General features: G+C 39.3%; 1 protein-coding gene across 1 annotated transcript in view; it reads left to right on the top strand.

Moving 5' to 3' along the window:
• The window catches only part of Enox1 (ecto-NOX disulfide-thiol exchanger 1), a 279670-nt gene that overhangs the window by 112709 nt on the left and 146451 nt on the right, over positions 1–20510 (top strand). Inside the window, exons 4-5 of the mRNA XM_013027584.1 lie at positions 18565–18738; positions 19863–20069. Of these exons, the coding sequence (XP_012883038.1) occupies positions 18565–18738; positions 19863–20069 (381 nt within the window). The remainder of the gene's footprint in view (positions 1–18564; positions 18739–19862; positions 20070–20510) is intronic.

Raw genomic sequence — 20510 nt, 5'->3', positions numbered from 1 at the left:
TTATATAATTTTTCTCTTCCTAAAAGACTTTTAAAAATATTTCTTTGTAAACTGTATTTTATCATCTTTATGTAGTTATACAAAGCAGTTGCCATTTAAGGAAGCAGTTTATGAATACTACCATCTTGATCAAGGTCACCCCTTTTCAACATTCGTACTCATACCTTCCTACCCACACCTACCTTAACTCTTCTTAATTTTGTTGGATATACACCGAATTCTTGACTACATTATCCCTCCTTCTCATTTGTCTACCCCCTTTCCCTTTACCATAACACGGCCCCTTTTAAATATCTGTTTCCTATTGTTTATTTTGTTAAACTTTGACTTTAATGTTCTAAGGCATTACACTATTTGCCTTTGAATCTACCATATTTCAGTTAATGCTTTTGTATAAACTTGCATACCATCCAACATGTGTGTGTGCAAATATATAATTCTAGATTCACATATGAGGGAAAGCATGCAACCTTTGTTAAGTGGGCCTGACTTACTTCACTTAACATAAGTTTTTCTAAGTCTTTTCATTTCTCTTCAAATGATAAGATGTCATTCTTTCTAATTGATAGGTAAAATTTCTTTGTGTATGTGTATATGTGTGTGTGTGTGTGTTTGTATGTGTGTACTACTTTTCTGTGTTCTATTTGTCTACTTGAAAATGTTTCTCATAGTCTAAGTATGCTGTGATGGATTCTATCATCTCATTGTGAAAATCTTTCTGATGTCTTAATTGTTGAAATTTAGTTTCACTGGGTATAGGACCTATATTGCTAAATTTCTTTTTCTCCCTTTAAGTTTTTTAATGATACTATGAGTGTCTACTAGTTTGCATTTTCTCCAATCACAAATAAGCTCTCATTTCTGTGTTCCTCTGTATATAAACAAGATTTTTTTCTCACAATGCTTATACAAGATCAACTTTACCATTGGTTTTAAGAAACTTCTTTATGAAACTTTTTTAAATTAATATTTCTTGTGCTCTGTATTCTTGAGTGACTCTGATATATGAATTTAAGTTTCAGCCATTATTTCTTCCATTTTTTTGTTTCTACCCTCTCTTCAGGTAATTTAATTATAAATATAATAGATTGCTTGAGTGTGTCTCATAGTTCTTTTATGATCTGTTCATTTGTTCTTACTGTTTAGTTCTGTTTTTGTGTTTATGTGCTTCATTTTGGAAATTCTTATTGTTGCTCTTCAAATCATAATTCTAGCTACTTAATTCTAGTAACTTAAAAATGTAGTCTGCATTTAATTTCATGTAGTATATTTTCATCTCATACATTGTACTTATCTCTATAAATTCACTCTAAATCTTTTTAAATAATTCATTTCTTTATTCCACACTTAGTGTTTCTCCCACCTTCTTAAATACAGATGACTATTCTGTATCCATTTCTACTGATTCTGTCATCACTGTAATTCGTGGTTTTGTTTTTATTGTTTTTTCTCTATTATGAGTCATCCATCCTGATTCTTTGTATATCTAGTGTGTCATATTTTAACTTACTATAACAATTAACTACAAACTTTAGTGTCTTAAAAACATAGATTTATTTTCTTGTAGTTGTGTGGGTTAGAAATCTATGCAGATTTCATTGGGCTGAAATAATACATCTGGGTTGTGTTTCTTCATGTTTCCTTAAAAGGCTGCCTACATTCTTTGGCCATTCTTTGCCATTCTATCATTAAAGCCAACAAAGTTGTTTAAAATCCTTCTTATAACAAATTGTTTCTCTTCTGCCTTTTAAGGACACTTGTGATCAAATGGGATCCCCTGGAATAATCCAAAATAATCTATGAGAAACTCAGATGATTAGCAATCTTAATGCCATCTGAATCCTTAATTAACTATGATATATAAAATGAGATGTTCAGAGATTTGGGGATTACCATGTCATACATGCTAGTTTTTCCTTGGTTGCTAGATATTGTGAATTTTCCCTTGTTAAATGCTATATATTTTTGTATGACTGAGACTATCTTTGAGATCTATTCTAGGACATGTTTAAGTTACTGGGAAACAATTTGTACCTTTGTAGCTTTGGTATACGAGATCAAAGCAGTCTGTGGTCAATGCTGTAGGGAGGAAGCAGTAAGCTGGCACAATCATAGTTATCTTTGCTTCTTCTTTTGGAAATCATTGCCTGGTGACTAATATCTGAAAACCACATTTCAGATAACTTATCTAGCTTTTTATTTATTTTAGGTGGGAGAGCATGTCCAGGCATATCTAGTTCTAACACTTGGTCAGAACTAGAAGTCAAATCATTTGTTATTTGCCACATATTTCATTTTGACATGGCAACAATGATACCCAAATATTTAGAAACTGATAGATTTTGGCCACTGACCAAACAGAACAGATGCTGGCCTGAAACAGTGATATGGCCACACTAGTGTGTGCCAGTTAAAGGTCAGTCCTGTCCTTGTTAGTGGCTAAACCCCATAATCCTTCCAACTTAGGCTTTTACCATTGACATCCCTGGTGACACACAAAAAGCTGTGCAATAAGACTGACCAGGATTTGAGCTTTGTTGCCAAGTCTAGCTGACTCTGAACTTGAATGTTCTTATCGCTCTCCATGCACTGTGGTCTTGATGAATGGGTGGAATAAAGTATGAAAGCATGTCTTGCAGCTTCCAAAGTACTGAGAACAAGCTGTAAGACGAAGACCCCTTCTCTCCCTTCCCCTCCTTTTTGTTCCATCTGAGGTCTACCAGATCAATTGCAGTACTTTGCCACTGGCAGACTTTTTTACCCGCAGAGTAACTCACCCCAGAGAAGGAAAGAACTACACCCAGAAATACTACTTCTAGGAAAAATATCCAAAGAATCACAAGTATGAGGTGGTGAGAGAATGAAAACCTGGACAGTGAGTCTCATATCTATAATCTAGCTTTCTAGATGTGTCTTAGAACAATATCCAGAAAGGTGGCCTCCGCAGCCATGTCAAATATCTACCCAGGAGGCATTGAGAGGAGGTACAGAGAGAGTGGTTGGAATACAATAGAACCTGGCAAGAGTCATCTACCCTGGATCCTTCCACCTCTGACCTCTCTGCTTTTCAAGAGTAAGCAGTTCATTGCTGGCCTGGTCCTGTCCTGTGTCAGTAGATGCAGAGGCACACCCACAAGAGGGGGCTTGTAGGACTGGATGTCTCTGACACTGTCCTGTAGAGCCAGGACCTGCCCCTTCCACATATGACTTTCTTGTCATAATCCACTGTGACTGTATCAGTCGTGTAACTCTGAGTATAATGTCAGCCCTTTGGTTTCAGTTTAGGATGTTTTCCAATAAGTTATAGTACGTTTCTATTTTTCACTTTGACACATGACGTTTCTGCCCTTCTTGACACATAAAGCCTAACTCATCTTCACCATTTTAGATTCGAAGCTTCCAATGGTCTCTGGACACAGGAGCTAATTAGTGATTCAGAGTGTCATGGAATTCTTTGTTTAAAACATTAAAATTGGGATGGGAAGGTGGCTCAGTGGTAGAGTGCTTGCCTTGCATAAATGAGGCTCTGGGTTTGATTCCTCAGCACCATATAATCAGAAAAAGCCAGAAGTGGCACTGTGGCTCAAGTGGTAGAGCATTAGCCTTGAACAGAAGAGCTGAGGGACAGCGCCCAGGTCCAGAGTTCAGGCCCCATGACCAACACACACACACACACACACACACACACGAAAATTATCTGATTTGGGGAGCAGAAGGGAAAGCACAGAAGTGGTGGGACAAAGGGTGAATCAATTCAGCAGAGATACTCACTAGACACTATGTTACAAATGAACTCTGCAACTTCGGGGGGACGATCAGGAGGCTTGGGGGTGGCAATGGGAGAAAATGAGAGAGGAGGTGACACTGTGCAAAATGAAATGTACTCATTACCTGACTTACATAACTGTAACCCCTCTGTACCTTATCTTTACAATAAAAGTGAAATAAATTTTTTTAAACTTAGGAAAAAGACAAAGCCTGTGGCACACACTTGATCTATCCTCCCAAAGTGTTCTATCCTATTTGAGTTTAACGTTGAGAAGTTCAACTGAAATTTGATACCAAAATGATTCACTCCTCTCCTGTCTCTGCCCCATCACTCAGGGACAGAAGGAAGTTAAACTTTGTGATGTTTTTCAAATTCTATTGATTAACCAAATGTATTTGTAAAAAGAAAAAAAAAACCTGAACATCTGTTTTGTTACAGTCAAGAAAACATAAATTGAATAAGGGCATGAATGCCCAAGCTAACATTTCTTTCCTGCCTTTTCTGGCAAACAGATATTTCCCCCATTCTGTTGCAACAAGGGATATAGATTAGGCAGCCCTTGTTCTCTGCCTTTGCAACAAATCCACCCTTTAGAACCTCTATCCTCCACACCCAAGCCCTGGCTGATATAAACACCCCCAAGGAAGCCAGTGATCCAGAATGCCCTCTATTGAGAAGCAGAGGAAAGGAAATGACAATAGAGATAAAAAGAGATAAATAGCAAAGCATCCAGACAATCCTCTACCCTCAAAGGAATTTGATACATGCAGCAAAAAATTGCTGCTTTTGAAGAGTGGCTGGAGCACAAGGGGCACCTGCTCTTTGACTTGGAAATTTATTTACAAAGTACTCCGTACTTGGATCAGGTTCATCGCTAGATAGGTACATGTACTGGGAAAGCCAAGGCTCTTGTCATTCAGAGTATGGTCACTGTCATCTCACGATGATGCCTGGGGCTTTGCTTGCCTCCTAAAGTATGCTGCCACTTTCTCATGTGCACAGGTGCCTTGTGGTACACCCAGGCACTTAGTCCAGGGCTCCTCAGCTGCCTCCGTGTCCCCAGCACTGAGCACATCCTATGAGTGACTAATAAATGTTCTGTTCACAAGTATCTCAAGGGAATTAGTGGGTGGGGGAATACTCTTTCATTTTCCCGGCTATAAAACTTATTACCTAGCTAGAGACCAGTGGCTCATGCATATAATCCTAGCTACAGGAGGCTGAGGCCTTAGGATCATGATTCAAAGACAGAGCAGGCAGGAAAGCCCAGAAGATTCTTATTTTCAATTAACTACAAAAAGCCAGAAGTGGAGTTGTGTTTTAAGTGGTAGAAAGCCAGCCTAGATTCAAAAAAATAAAGGTGAGGGACAGTACACAGGCCCAGAGTTCAAGTCCCATACCAGCACAAATACACACAAACACATGAACTATCTACCCTAACATGGACAGTGCTGGTTCCGCTGAGAGCCATAAATTGCAGAGAGACATACAAATGCAACACACACACACATGCACACACGCACATGCACATGCACACGCACATACATACAGCTCACAGCCCCTTCCCTCCTTCCCCCTCCACTCTTATCACCTGTCATGCTTCTGTACACAGGAAAGCACAGTGATATGCTGAGCAATATATTGAATTCTCTCTCTGTTCATGACAGGCACTTAGCACTTCCCTGATGCCCCAAAGGCCATTGAAATAGAAAAAAAAATCCTAACTGTAATTTACATTTGTGTATTGATTCCTTGTTTGTAAATTGTCAGCACATAAATGTCCGCCATACATTTTGACACTCATGAGATCACTGCAATGAGCATTCTAAAGTAAAGTGGATATTGTCAGAACCCCACGTGTGTCTCTAGGTCTCTCCCTGCTTGTGGAATCCTCTGGCCACCCTGTAGGCAGCAGGCTCGGTTAGGACAGAGGGGGCCATGATGGTGAGGGGGAATGCCTTCAGACTTCCAAACCTCAATGTCTTTATTCACCTGTGGAGGAGGGAAAACCTTAAAGGGATATGAGGAGGAGCAGCCTATTGAGTACTAAAGGATGACTGCAGAAAGGCTCAGGAACCATTCAAAACCCAATGTGTCTGGGAATGAGAATGAGAGGACTACCCATGAATGAAGAACAAAAACATTCTTTGATGATTTAACTGGGCAGAAAATAATTTAACAATGGATTTCTGGGTGATGAACCTTAGAACCTTCACAGGAAGGGGGAGATGTTGTGTGTTTGTTTTTCACGTAGGAAATTAGTCCTCAGCGTTTCTAATGAGAGGCATTGATGTTGGAAGGAAGCCTTGTCAACAAGGTACTAACGGCTGTTTTTCTAAGAAGTACTTCACTCTCAGCCTAAAAGAACGAAGTTAGTTTCAAATGGTAATTTGTTACTTACATTATTTCTCCCTTAGCTTATTTCTCTGAAAACACAGGGATTGCTCAAAATTTCACCAGAAATGACAGGCTATGGAAGAGTAGAGGTTGGCATTAGTGTTTTCGAAACTACAGGGCATATCATATACATAATAAATCTGTTCAGGCCATTGTATATGTGTGTGTGTAATGCATTTGGCTATGCTTCCTTCTCTTAAATTTTAACTGTCATCTATCTATCTATCTATCTATCTGTCTGTCTGTCTGTCTGTCTGTCTGTCTGTCTTTTGATTCAGGGAATAAACCCAGTGCCTTACGCATGCCAAGAAGGCACATTATCTATCACAAGCTACCTCTGACTTATTTTGATTGGGTTGCATGTTACCTAGGCCTCAGACTGAAGTGTTCCCTGTGACATGGGATAATTTATCTTATCTTGAGTTTTACCAACACTCCCAAGCTGACTTACAGTTTGGATTTGAATGAGATTCTGCTTATCTTCTGGTCCACCTCCTCCCTGGGGCACCCCCCCACACTTTTTTTAAGGACAAGTTTATGTTCTTGTAGCTGTCAACTGTTGGGAGGGTGTGTAAGAAGTCTGACTATAAGTACCTTCCAATGAGTGTATGAAGACTAGTCCTTCCTGTGTGATCTTAGACCACCTTCTCTCCATATGCCTTGTATTCGCACTGCCTGACAAGTACAGTAACATCATCCTTTCCCAAGGGTATTAGTGGGATAACCGAAAACAAAAAAACCCAAAAACCTCATGGCTGTTACTGTTCAGGTAATAAGGTAAACAATATCAGATAATGCTTGCTTACAATCATATGGGAATTTATGTGGGGACCTTGTGGAGTGAATAAATAAGCATAATTTTTTCTTTTCCCTCTAATCTGAGCTCTACATTCTGTAAATGCTGTCATTTCTTTCATTCACTTAACTATTAATTGCAAAGTGATGGTCTGTGACAAGGACAGGATTGGACCTTGGGATCATCTGGCTCTCCTTACCCCTGCATCTACAAGTAAAGCTAAAGTAGCATGAGATGAGTCTGTGATTGGAAATCCACACATGATTCGCATTTCCCCTCAGGAGTACTCCTGACATGTTTACCTGTAAAACAAGCTTTGTTTTCTCTCCAAGTCTACAACTCTATGTCAATCTTATTTAAAGAGACAAATTCCATGTTACCTCAACCCCTTCTAGCAGTACATTTATGCTGAAATCTATATAAATCATTTAAAATAACATGACCAGAATGTTTTCCTTGAAGTTAAATATTAAATAAGTTTTTCCCCTTAAATTTATGAGCTGTTGAAGTTATGAGATGTTGTTTGTTAAATGTTTTTGTAAACTGAACTTGAGAGGTTGAGAAATACAGTGAGATGTTCAGTTCCTGATCAGTGTCTTGGGAAGAATTAGATTTCAAAGATAAGAGCCCTGTAAAGACACTTACATGCTGTAGAACACCAGACTCTACTTTCATGGCCAGCTGACTCACCATGGGCTCTAGGTCATTGAGAAATGACCAGCTTATTATCTTAACTTCAAATGAAGAGACGTTGACATGAAAAAGGAACTTATTGACATGAATTATTTAATCTTTCAACATTTACTTAGAATGTCTCCATGCCCTAGAAAATCAATGTATAAATAGGTAGGTAAAAAATATTAAAGTACTTCTAAGGTGCTTGACTGAATATTCAGACATTTCTCAAGATTCAAAAATTTTTTGCTGTTAGTGTTAGCCTATTGCCATGAGCTTGTCAGTTTGGGCAAAGTAGAAAATACCAAGAGCTGATCTGTCTTTTTATCTCTACCTCTTCCCCCAATCATTATGTAATGATATATCTGTACAAAGTCCTATAACATCATATAGAGCAAAAATTAATCATTGGCTAATGAGAAGTTAGAAAGAAGTCATTTAGAGGCCCCAATTAGGGCCTATTCTCCTGGGTCTCCTATGGGCTTTGGTGACTAATCCTAGATCCAGGGATGTGAGAAGGCTCCTTTGGGGAGAGACAGGATAAAGGAAGGACAGGAGTGGGAGGAGGGCAGGGAGAGAAACAGGGAGGATGATATAGAAGCTGCAGATTTAGGGGACATAAAGTCCTTCTCAGTACTCTAGATGAGAGTAAATGGGAACCTAAATTAGCCACAAGAACTAACAAGATGATGTAGAAATCTTTTCAAAGGCAGGGCTCTCTAAGTGGGTTTAGCATGTCACTGGATATCATCGTTGCTTACAGAAATTTTAAGCTAGAAACTGAAAGGAAGGGTGGTGGCCATAAAGAAATAGCCAAAACCTTGAGTTATATAAACTTCTCAGAGGTGTTATTTGGCTTGGGGAGGAAAGATGCCAGGGCTCCCTGAACAGTTTGCTGTGGCTGACTTCAGACAACACATAGAAACAAGGAAAATACCAGGTTACAGAACAGGGAACTAATGTAGTACACCTGAGATTCCAACGCAAGGAGGCAAGAGTAATCCCATTCATGTGTACTCCTGAGGTTTAGTAATGGCTCTCCAAACTGGAAATCAACAATCTAAGTTTGAAAAGAAATACATGCTCTGGTGAACAGTATTCCAAGTGGATTTGTATACAGCCCCTCCTCCCCCCGCAAAAAAAAAGCTGCAAATGTACGTACATAGGGTAGGGCTTACTTCCAATCCTGGGCTCAAGGACCATGGAGCACATTTGAGGCAAAGACAAAGAGGAGAATAATTATAAGGAATACCTTAGTGGCAGCAAAGAGCTAACCATGTAACCAGAGGATGGGAGTTGACGCAGACAGGTTCTCTGTACCAAGCCCAAGCTTCAGGCACTTGCCAGAAGAAAACAGTAATTTGATTCCCATCCACCTGTGGCAACAGGTGTCAGATACTTCCACCAACCTGTGCAATTGGCAGAGCAAGTGTGAAACCAGAGGTAAGACCCCATCAAAGACCCTGTGAGCCCAGTGCTGGTTGCTGGAAAGATCTGACACACTTCTTTGAGCAAGCAGCTCTTCTCTGTGCCAGTTTTGATCAGAAGTTTTGAAATTGTCTTCACTTGGTATCATGTCATATTTTCAAACATGGACACACAAATCTCCTCGCCTAAGTCAAGAATACTTAAACTAGCTGTTGACAGCTGCTTTCCCATTCACCAGTGCTTTTTGGCCCCTGTCAAGGAAACACTGGGTGTTATTGACCGAATGAGGTCTTTGTTTATAAAGCGTGCACAGCACGGCTTCTGGAGCACACTCAGGATATACATCTTGGGTTTAAATGGAAAACATACCTCTCTGCCTTTGGATCTCTCTGGAAAGATCACAGGCGCATTTTCAATTTCCCTTTCTTAAAGATCCGGCTTGTAGGCATTCACTTATCTTATAAAGTACACTGTTATGTTAACGTGTAATCTGTGTAGCTGATTTGTTCTCAACAAATCCATAGCAGTCTTCAGGGTTTGTCAGTTTTTATTTTTTTCCTTTCTTTCTTTCTTTCACAAAGGGAAAAACCGTCAGTTTTTATTTTTTTCCTTTCTTTCTTTCTTTCACAAAGGGAAAAACCTAAGAGCAATTTGGCCTCCTGGGGCTTGGTGTGGAACATTTCTTCTCAGAGAATATCTTTGTATTTAGATTCCAGTAAGGACATTGAAGGGCTACCTTTTGTCCCTGCACATTGAATATCTAGAAATCATCTTTTTAAAGACACAGGTCAGCTCAAACTTCCTCCAGGATCCTTTCTCTAACCCTGTCCTCCCCTCTCACCCCACCTCCACCCCATTGGCTTCCTAGAGCCAACCAAGTACTTTAAAATAACAGAAACATGTTCACTCTCAGTTCTGGTGGCCAGATGTCTGAAATTGTAATGTCCACAGGGCCATTTCCTCTCGGCTGGCTCTAAGGAAAACATGTCTCATACTTTTTTTTCTTTTCTTCTCCAGTCTGCTGGTTGTCCTTGCAGATTGTGGACTTGCAGTTGCACTTTAGTCATTACATGGCATTCTCTCTGTTTCTATCATTTGTCTATTTTCTTCTTCTTATAAGGACACACATCATGTTAGATAGGCCCACTCTAATCCTGTAGTAACAAAATTTCGCTTGATTATATTCACAGAGGCCCTGTTTCCAATGAAGTCATTTAATGGTACACGGGCTTAGGTGCTCTACTGTCTTTTGTGAGAGGACACATTTCATCCTTTATAATACTGTTTCTCATGAGAGGACACATTTCATCCTTTACAATACTGTTTCTCATAACTTTTATAGAAAGCACCCCTTATTTTAATATCTCACAACAGGTGTTATATTCTGTTTTCATATTCTATTATGTTGTTTTTAGTCATTGGCCTGTCACATCCATGAAGGTATGACTTATATTTACATCCAGCAAAACATCTTGTCAGTGCTCCATGTGTGTGGAAGATCATTTCTATGATTTTTTTTTAATTTTATTTTATTTGTGAACATGCTGTACAGAGGAGTTACAATTACATGGGCAGGATAATGCGTACATTTCTTACCAAGCATTGCAGCCTCCTCCTTTGTTTACCCTTCACATCCCTTCCCAGCCTCCCCCCTCCCCCCCAATCCCAATCCTTCTCCTTCCCCCCTTCCCCCTCCCCCGCACTGACTTTGTAAAGCTCGTTTTGGACATGACAACTTGTACTTCCCATTGTTGCAACAGGTCCACCTGTATCCTTAAACAACTGGTTTTTCCCCATCTCCTCCACAAGTTATACTGACATCAAATATAGTGAAAGCAGGGGTTATACTGTGGGGGAGGGACATACAAAGCAACAAAGAGATAATCTTATAAATGCGTTAGAAACACATGCATGAAAGAAAAAAAACATTAAAATACACATCTAACGGTTCATTTTCCTGACATCACATTATCTGACCTTTTCCGCTTGACTCATACATATACTAGATATTGCAAATAAGGGAAACCATGGGACCTATGTTTCTTTGGGACTGGCTTACTTCACTTAATAGAATTTTTCCAAGTTTTTCCATTTCCTAACAAATGGGCAATGTCATTCTTTCTGATGGAGGCATAGAATTCCATTGTGTATATATACCACATTTTCTTGATCCATTCATCTACTGAGGGCATCTGGGTTGGTTCCAAATCTTACATTTCTATGATTTTTTATGTGCATTTAATGTTAATGATGTATATAAGGTTACATAAATATGTCTGATAAACACATTTGTCAGTGTTTTAATCAGCCACTGCTATCTATTGAGGACTTTCCTTTGCAGGACACACTAAACATTTTTCTAAATCCCATTTATTTCTCACAATAACATTAAACAATACCTATTCTCCATATTTTACAGTTATTATATTTGAGGTTTAGCAAGATTAGTTCAGTGTGCCAAAGCCACACAGCCTATGCACTGCATACCCTGGCCTTGGTCTCAGGTCTGTCTGGGACATGGGCTCTTCACATACTGATGTTTTTACCAGATGGTCTTGGAGCCTACTATGTAGTAGCTGCCATATGCCCGGGATCCAACTTCATGTTCACACTAAAGCCCAGAGAGGTTAAGAAACTGGCCAGCCTTTTATCATCCCTTGACTTGAAGATTACTTTTTGAAAAATGACTTTTCCTCTGCTTTTTACAAAATGGCTTTTAAAGAATGTTTGAGAAAAGGAGAACATGGAATGAAAAGAACCATTACTTGAACAGTTCGTGCACTTCATGACAGTATAGAAGAGCAGCCTTGTCAGTTGCAATTAGAGACTGCTCTGAGAAAGTCTCTCCATCTGAAACTGCCAGCCAACAAATGCCCCTGGGTATCACGTGGCTTCTTTATAGAGGGAAGAGATAACGGGTTATATTTTAAGCCAATAGCTCTGCTAGAGAAAGGAGAGACGCTATTGCACATTTGTCAGGGCCTTTCTAGCCTTTCTTTCTGCCTCCCACAACTCCTAGGACCTCGCAGTTACTTAGGCTCTTCCTGGATCTCTGAATGTCTCTAGTCTCAGGCAGGAAGAAACCCCTGGAGCCCCACCCTCTGAGATATCTCATCTACTTCCCCAAGCTTTGAGTCTAAGGACTGGGCTATCTGCCACCTTCACCAGGCTTTTGTTCTGCTGTCTGGATTCTGTCTTGCTTTTCAAGCCTGAGGTTAAGTTCTTGACCATGAGATGTCATGCCAATACTTATTTCCCATGGACTGAGTCAAAGAGCCTGGACCAGGATGGTTGGGGCGCTTTGACTTGCAAAGAGGCCCTGCCCTGGTGCCACCACACAGCTGGACATTGTATTGCCTGTGACTGACCATTTGTATCCTTAGCCATTTGTCAGGAACCATTTGCTCAGGATGAGCCCTAAGATGCTCCCCCATTTACCCTGATTACTCTCTCTTTCCACTTATTATTCTCTTGGAACACTGCGTTCTGCTGTCTGGGCCAGGCTTTTTCCTGGCACTGACAACTTGTCTCTTTCCCTTTAGCCCCAGTCTGGCTTTCCTGTTCTCACCTGACCTACTTATGTGCAGCCTTGACTGGCAAAAGGCCCCACCTGCCTTTCTTTGTAGTCGGATCTGTTTTACATCTCAAAACAGGAGACTCTTTTTTACCAAGATATCCATCAGAAGGGGCAGAACAGGATTAAGTCCCTGCTAAAGGGTAGCAGACTAAAGAAAGGAAAGATGGAGAGGATCGCAGGTCTTGCCGAGTCTGGCTGGCAGAGCACACCACTAACCTATACAGGCTGCCATTCCAGTGAGAAGCAGCTAGAAACTTACAGCTTGCCTGGCCAAGGTCCTTTCTGCTCTACAAGATGCCTGCAGCCCAGCAGCTCCTGGTCGCTGGCTTGTCACATGTACACTGCGGTAACCATGGCAAGTTATTTAGGGTTCCCCAGGCTTGTCAGTCTCTAAAGGTTACTTCCTTCCTGGAAGGCCATTTGCACTTGTACTCAATATTTGACCTGGAGCCCAAACTTTATTCTCACCTCAAACCCTGAAATTTCCCAAATGAGGAATTCATATTGTTACCTATAGGATTCCAGATCCTGGCAGTAGTGAATGCTCAAGAAGTACTAGATGTATGAATAAATGCATGGAAGAGCTCATTCAACTCCCATCTCTCTAAAAATCCTAACATAAACCCCTCAAATGGCCCCCTAATAAAATGCTCCTCTCATTGGTCCAACACTGGAGTATGAGTCAGTTAACTGGACTCCAAAAGAATCAGTGCTGAGTGTCACCTCTTGCCTCTGTGCTTGGAACCATCAACAGGGAGAGAAGCAAGACAAGCCGTTAGTCTAACGTAAACAAGCCTTTCTCTCCTATGCTTTCTAAAGGAAAACTCCACTGTGTACTTAATTGGATCCTTTCATGCTGCAATGTATGCTGTCCTCCTTTACCCAAAGTGCAGTGGCAACTCATTATCTCTGATGTTCACAGGGGGTAGCGCTGCCAAACAAACCAGGAGCTGACTCTTTAGCAGCTATGTTTCTTTTACCTCCGATTTCCTAAAGATGTGTCCTTCTACACATTTCAAAGCTTCTGCTTTGACTTTCATGAGTTAGTCCATAATATTTGTTGTGCTATTGGAGAAAATAATTTCCATCTGTTCCTAATTATTTAAAAAAATGATGGTCTCTTCTTTAAAAAAAAAAAAAAGATGACTAATTCCTCCCTCTGTCCTCTGCTCAAATACTGAATCTCAGATCCTTTGAGGTCTCACAGAATTTAGGCGTTAATTCCCTTGAAAGCACTTTTTAAGCTACTGCACTCACCATGCAGATTTCATTAAACCTCCTACTCTATTCTTCCACTGGTGTCTCAGGAAAGGCAAAGGAACTTTTGTTGTATATTAAAGCACTTTGCTCAGAAATACTGTCTTTGGAGCCCATTTATGAATCTGTATGTATTTATTTAGCCTCCAGACAGGAAACAAGCATCTGTTAGGACTAAAGGAGAATGCAAGTGGACGATGTCTCATCTTATTTGTGGGGAACATCTGCTTACAATAATGTACAGAGCTCAGATTTCAGGGTTTGTAGTCTTGCATGGTTTCATCCTTAAATCATCTGTGTTGGCAAAGAATAGTGAGGACTAGGCCAGGATAAAAAAACATATGAAGCCTATGTACAGATGAGATCAAATGAAAAGCACAAGACTTACAATATCCCATAGCCAGTGTTTCTAGTTTCTAATGTGTTCACCTTGGAAGCTAGTGTATTTCTTCAATGATCGTATGTCAGAAGCTGTTCTTTTCTGGACTTCTTTATAATTGGCATTCAGACTAACAGGATAAATTTTGGGGAAATAGTTGCATGTGTTAGGTGACTAATGAGTTAGGTCATTCTAAGTGGAAACTCTGCAATAGTCAGGTTTCATCCATGTTTAAATAAATACGCAGAGACTGAGTACTTAGTCCTGACCCTGCTATTTGTTTTCTTTGTGGGGAATTTTACTTATATTACTTTAAGTATTATTTTTTTTGCCAGCCCTGGGGCTTGAACTCAGGACCTGGGCACTGTCCCTGAGCTTCTTTTGTTCAAGGCTACTGCTCTACCACTTGAGCCATAGCTCCACTTAAAGCTTTTGTGGTAGTTAATTGGAGATAAGAGTTTCACAGACTTTTCTGCCCAGGCTGGCTTCAAACCCCGATCTTCAGGTCTCAGCCTTCTGAGTAGCTAGGATTATAGGCATGAGCTACCAGCACCCAGCAATGTTAATTTTTTTTTCATAAGATGAAATTTTATGAGGATTAAATGAATAATGAGAGCATGAGTCTTGTCCATGTTGTTATTAAACCTTCTTTGTACATCTTGTTGTTGTGAACAGTATTGGCACAGAATCCCAGAGTCCTGGCATGCCAGTGCTTTCCGGGAGAATCTAATCAAGCTTCCTCTGTCCCAGATAATGACCCTGAGAATCATGATCACTGAGGAATTAGCTAGAATGGGTATGAGAGACCATTTTGAAAGAAAATACTTAGTTGGCACTTAGCACATTTAGGGCTGTTTTTTAAAAATATATACACACATTTTTAAAATACTTTTTTATTGTAAAAATACTGTACAGAGGGGTTACAGTTATATGAGCAAGGTAATGAGTACATTTCCTATCAACCATTGTTACTTCCTCCTTTGTTTTTCCCCTACCCTTCCTTCCCTCCCACCTCCACAACTACACAGCCCCCTCCACCCACCCTCCCTACCTAAATTGTAAAGTCCATTTTTCAATGTAGTATCTTGTACATCTCATTGTTACAGTGGGTCAACCTGTATCCCTATTTAAGCATTTTGTTTTTTCCCTTCCCCTCCCCAAGCTAGAGAAGTGTATATACAAGATGCAGGGCACCAACATCAAATACAGTGAAAACAGGTGTTATACTATGAGGAAGGAACATACAAAGAAACAAAAAAATCAGCCAGGCCCAAAGAAACATGGATCCTATGGTTTCCCTTATTTGCAATAACTAGTATATGTCTGGGACAAGCAGAAAAGGTCAAATGCTATGTACACATGACTAGATAAGATGATGTTAAGTGAAATGAACCCTAAGATAGGGACACAAGTGGTTTTTTTCTTTCTTGCTATAGTTTCTAACACATTTTTTTAAAGAAACTTACTGAAATCTACTAGCATGCCATCAAATTAACCGGGACACATTTTTCCTTGGGATTACAGATCAAGATCTTACTGTTTGTCTGTTCATCCAGAGGAAGAATGGCAAAAGTAGATAAGTACCATTCCCTAGAAAAGCTTTTATAGACTCTCTTTATCATCTGAATTTTTCAGTAAATGTTAGTAAGTGTGAGCTGTCACTGCCTCTGGGCGTACCTAATCATTTAGGACAGGTATGTGTGAATAAAGCCATGTGAGGGCTAAGGCACAGCTGTACAGGAGAAACCCACAGAAGAGAAGAACATGAAAAAGAGCAGGAATGATCTAATCTGAGGAGAAAGAAGATAGGAGAGTGTGATCTAAGAAGGAAGGTTCCTCTTTACTGACTGATAGAGGGCTACCAGGTCCTCTGTAGGCAGTTTCTGTACTGATATGTGGGGATATTAGCATACCATCATAGAGAGTATTGTTTACTGTAAACTGAAAACTCCTCAGAATAAATGTCCTGTAATTGTCCAAATAATAAATGTCCAAATACAGGATGATATTTTAACAACTCCTGCTCTTCAAAAGTGTTTACTTTTCTTAGTTGACAGACAAAATTGTATGCATTTATCATATATGATATGATCTTTTGAAGTATATATACTCATTAAAGAATGACTAAGTCTAGCTAATTGCCAAAGGCATCACCTCTCTTGGCAAGAGCACCTAACATCTGCTCTCTTCATTTTTCAAGAATATAATGCATTATCAGTAACTATAGCCACCATCTCCTGCAGCCAATTTGAAGTAATCATCCTATCTAACTGTAATTATGCATCCTTTGACCAACATGGTCCCATTACATCCCTGTCCACCCATCATAGCCTCCTGTAAACAGTCTGTTCTCTACTTCTATTTAATAAACATGTTTCTTTCTGTCTTTTTTCTTCCCCCCCCTCTCGATTTCAAGAAAGCAGATTTGTCTTTCTGTACCTGGGTTATTTCACTTACCATACTATCATTTACCATACTATCCTCCACACTCATCTCTATTGTCACAAGTAAAAAGATACTTCCTTCTTTTATATTGCTGAATTGTATTCCGTGTTTATATAGCAATTCGTTTTTAGGTTGATTCCATTATCTGGCTGTTGGGAACAGTGCTTCAGTGAGCATGTCAGCCCAGATGTCTCTTTGACATAATAATTTCATTTCCTTTAGCTTTATACCTAGCGATAGAATAGCAGGATGATAATGCAGTTCGGTTTTTAACTCTTTCTACTGATGCCTATATTTATTTATGTTCCCACAGAGTTATTATTAAGAATTCCAGTTCTTTGTTCATCCTTGCAAATATTTGTCATCTTTTATCTTTCTGATAATAGAAATCTTAGTAAAAGAAACAAATTCTCTATATCACCTTTGAAATGACTTGTTTCGTTATCACATTTAAAGAGAATTTAGTATGTTGAACATCCACCCATCCTTGCTCCCTTCTTTTAAAGGTGCAAATGCTAGCTGAGAGCTGGTGACTCATGCCTGTAATCCTAGCTACTCAGGAGGCTGAGATCTGAGGATCACGATTCAAAACCAGCCTGGGCAGGAAAGTCCGTGAAACTCTTATTTCCAATAAACCACGAGAAAACCGGAAGTGGCACTGTAGCTCAAGTGGTAGAATTCTAGCCTTGAGCTGAAGAGCTGAGGGACAGTGCTCAGGCCCAGAGTTCAAGCCCCACAACCGACAAAAAAAGGGTGCAAATACTCATGAGCAAGTTCTGGAAGCTGGGGTCACAATTATACTGGGTGCACAGTACACTTCGTAGCTTAAGATGTCAATGCTCTGGACAAGTTATTTTACAAGAAGCAATACTAGTGAAGAGGAATGACACTGTTGAGACTTTGTCTGAAAATTAGCAGAACACAAAATATTTCCTGCTGCCCTCCAGATAGTGGCCAGTAGAGTATACAGCTTGAAAACAATGGCAGAGTCTTTGAGGGATGAAGGCTGTTATGAAAGAACTATGGCTATTTGCTTGTTGTCTTTTTATCATGGACTTAGCCCAAGAAGAAAAACTGCTAATAAAAATGACTTCATCCTTTCATTTTTTAAAAAAAGAAAATTTAGTGTTCTATATAGAAAACATGTTTCTTTCAATTTTTTATTGTTTTTCTATGTATAAACATTTCAGAAAGGTACAGCAATTATATATTGATTAATAAGAAAAATGTGAAGATCCAATATAATTAATTATTTTACTAGCTAATTTTAAGCCTGCATGTGTCTATCCCATCATTATAATTATAATCACTCTCAATGAAGTTTCCCTACTCTGAAAGAAACAGGTTGGTGAGACTTGAGTCATGATTATAAAGTATACACTTGTCAATTGAACTTTCTCAAATCTAGGTCGCTAGGGCAAGGAGACCCCTTGAAAAACCAGGCTGAGTGTCAAATTCACAGGCCCTTCAAAATGAAATAATATTCTTTCAGCCCACATTTTGTCTCAAAGACAATGTAAACAATGCACTGATGTTAAGAAACAGAAAACCGTGCTCATGGTAATAGCAAAGCTTCATGGTGCATGTTTTTACACTTTAATACATTGTGCTTGCTTTTGCCATGTTAATATTTAATATGATTTCCTTTTTGTCCAGTTTTATATTCATCTCCTCTCTCCCTTCCCTTTTGTCACAGTTTTCTATAATGCTATACTGGAAAATCTTGGAAAAGAAAGTCTTGGAGCATAAAGTCAAATAATCTTTGTAAAATAATAACAAAACCAGCAATGGAAATGGATTTAAGGTTCTGCCTACAAATATTATCTTATGTTTTTCCACAGACTCAATCTGTGTCCCAGGCTTTGATCCAGGCCTCAACATGATGACTGGAATCACCCCCATTAACCCCATGATACCAGGCTTGGGCCTGGTACCACCCCCACCACCAACAGAAGTGGCCGTTGTCAAAGAAATAATCCACTGCAAAAGTTGTACTCTTTTCCCTCAAAATCCAAGTGAGTAGCAACTCTAAGAAATACTTTGCTTGGTATTTTAAATTTTTTTATTTGAATTTGCATTGTATTTGTTTTCAGGTGTGATTCACCCAGGCATGTACAAAAAGGATTATTCTTCAGATGCTTCTGTCTCTAGATTAGAGCAAATATACAGGGTATATCCTTGTGTCTGCCAAGAGTTCAATCAGTATGGAGTATTTAAGGGTTTATATCTAGCATTGAGAATCTTTTTGCATGCATTGGAGTCAAGTATTTCCGAGAGAACGGTGTGAAATAGATAAGCATTTCCATCTATCTTCACAACTGTGAGAGAAAAAGTCTGAAATGTGTTTTGCTAGATGGAACTTTAAATTAACTTAGGAGTTAACAATTTTTGAGGAGAGGAGAACCTGTATCTCCTAACTTCCGGGCCAAATTGCATATGAAGTAAATGGACTGGAATTTTTTTTAATTTACCCTCAAATAACTGGGGTTATGGACTTAAATAGCTAGGATTTTAAAAAATTTGTATTAATCAGTGTTGCCTTTTTTTCAAGAGATTGCTTTAGTAATCTACATGTAAACTAGGTAAAACGTTGTGACAGTATACATTTTATCTTCTTATACAGCCTCCCCCAAATTTAATAGTTTGCTCATTTAAATGCGAATAATAACCAAGTATTTTTTCAGGCACAGCGTCTTGCTTGCCAAGTAAGTATTGTGCGTGCTTTCTTGGGTCACGCTTCTGTGTTCTACGATGCTGCATTTTTATCTGGCAAGAAGACAAAGCAGAGAACAAGCCAAGGTTTTTCTTCACGTTGTCATTTCATCGTGTTTTGTACTTTGTGAAGCCTTTCCTCCCCTTTTCCTAAGCTTCTGTGTTATGAAGGAAAAATGAAATTATGCTAACATGTGCATCACCTTTGTTCACAGACAAGCATAGACAGGCTATGCGAAAATGAACACAAAGAATCAAGGTTGGGAGGAGGAGGGGAGAGGAAAATAAAAGTTTCTATAAAAGTTGACTATGACCCAGTCTAATGCAAGTAACTGCAAAGCTTGACTTTTGCCAAGTGAACCAGGAAAAAGAAAGTCAGTAAATCAAAGACAAAAAAAAAAAATTCTGTGTTTCATTGTGATATTAGATCTTCCACCTCCATCCACAAGAGAACGACCTCCTGGGTGCAAGACTGTGTTTGTTGGAGGATTACCAGAGAATGCTACTGAAGAAATCATTCAAGAAGTCTTTGAGCAGTGTGGTGATATCACAGCTATCCGAAAGAGCAAGAAGAATTTTTGTCACATTCGCTTTGCAGAAGAATTCATGGTTGATAAAGCCATTTACCTTTCTGGTACTTTGCTTTACATAAGGGGTTTTCTGGGCATTTTGTCATGTTTTGTGATGTTAATGTGAACTTATTTCCTTTTGCCTTAGTCCACAATAAGGTTCTGGTGGGTTTGGGGCTGGAGAAGGAGGAATTCTGCCTTTTTTTCCTCTCAGCTTTGAGGCACTCTCTGTTACCTTTATAAGAGGGTGCCTCATGGACCTTGCTGCAGGAAATATTTCCTACTATCCAGTCTTTAGAAATTCCATTGAGTTTTTAATTAATGCTCTCAAGTGCTTATTAGATAAAAGCTAATATTATGAGTACTGAGGACCATTATTATTCTTGGGTGGAATCCTCTTTCAGTCTTTTAAAAGTGAATTCCCTTTCACCACCTTGGGGGTACCAAAGCAAGATCCGTTCTTTGCAGGAAAGTACTTCGTGGGCCCCTGGTAGGTCTAGCATCAT

This window comes from Dipodomys ordii, unplaced genomic scaffold, assembly GCF_000151885.1.
Source record: "Dipodomys ordii isolate 6190 unplaced genomic scaffold, Dord_2.0 Scaffold1, whole genome shotgun sequence".
NCBI classification, from domain to species: Eukaryota; Metazoa; Chordata; class Mammalia; order Rodentia; family Heteromyidae; genus Dipodomys; species Dipodomys ordii.
Note: the sequence above shows the minus strand (reverse complement) of the source record. Positions and strands in the feature narration are given on the sequence as shown.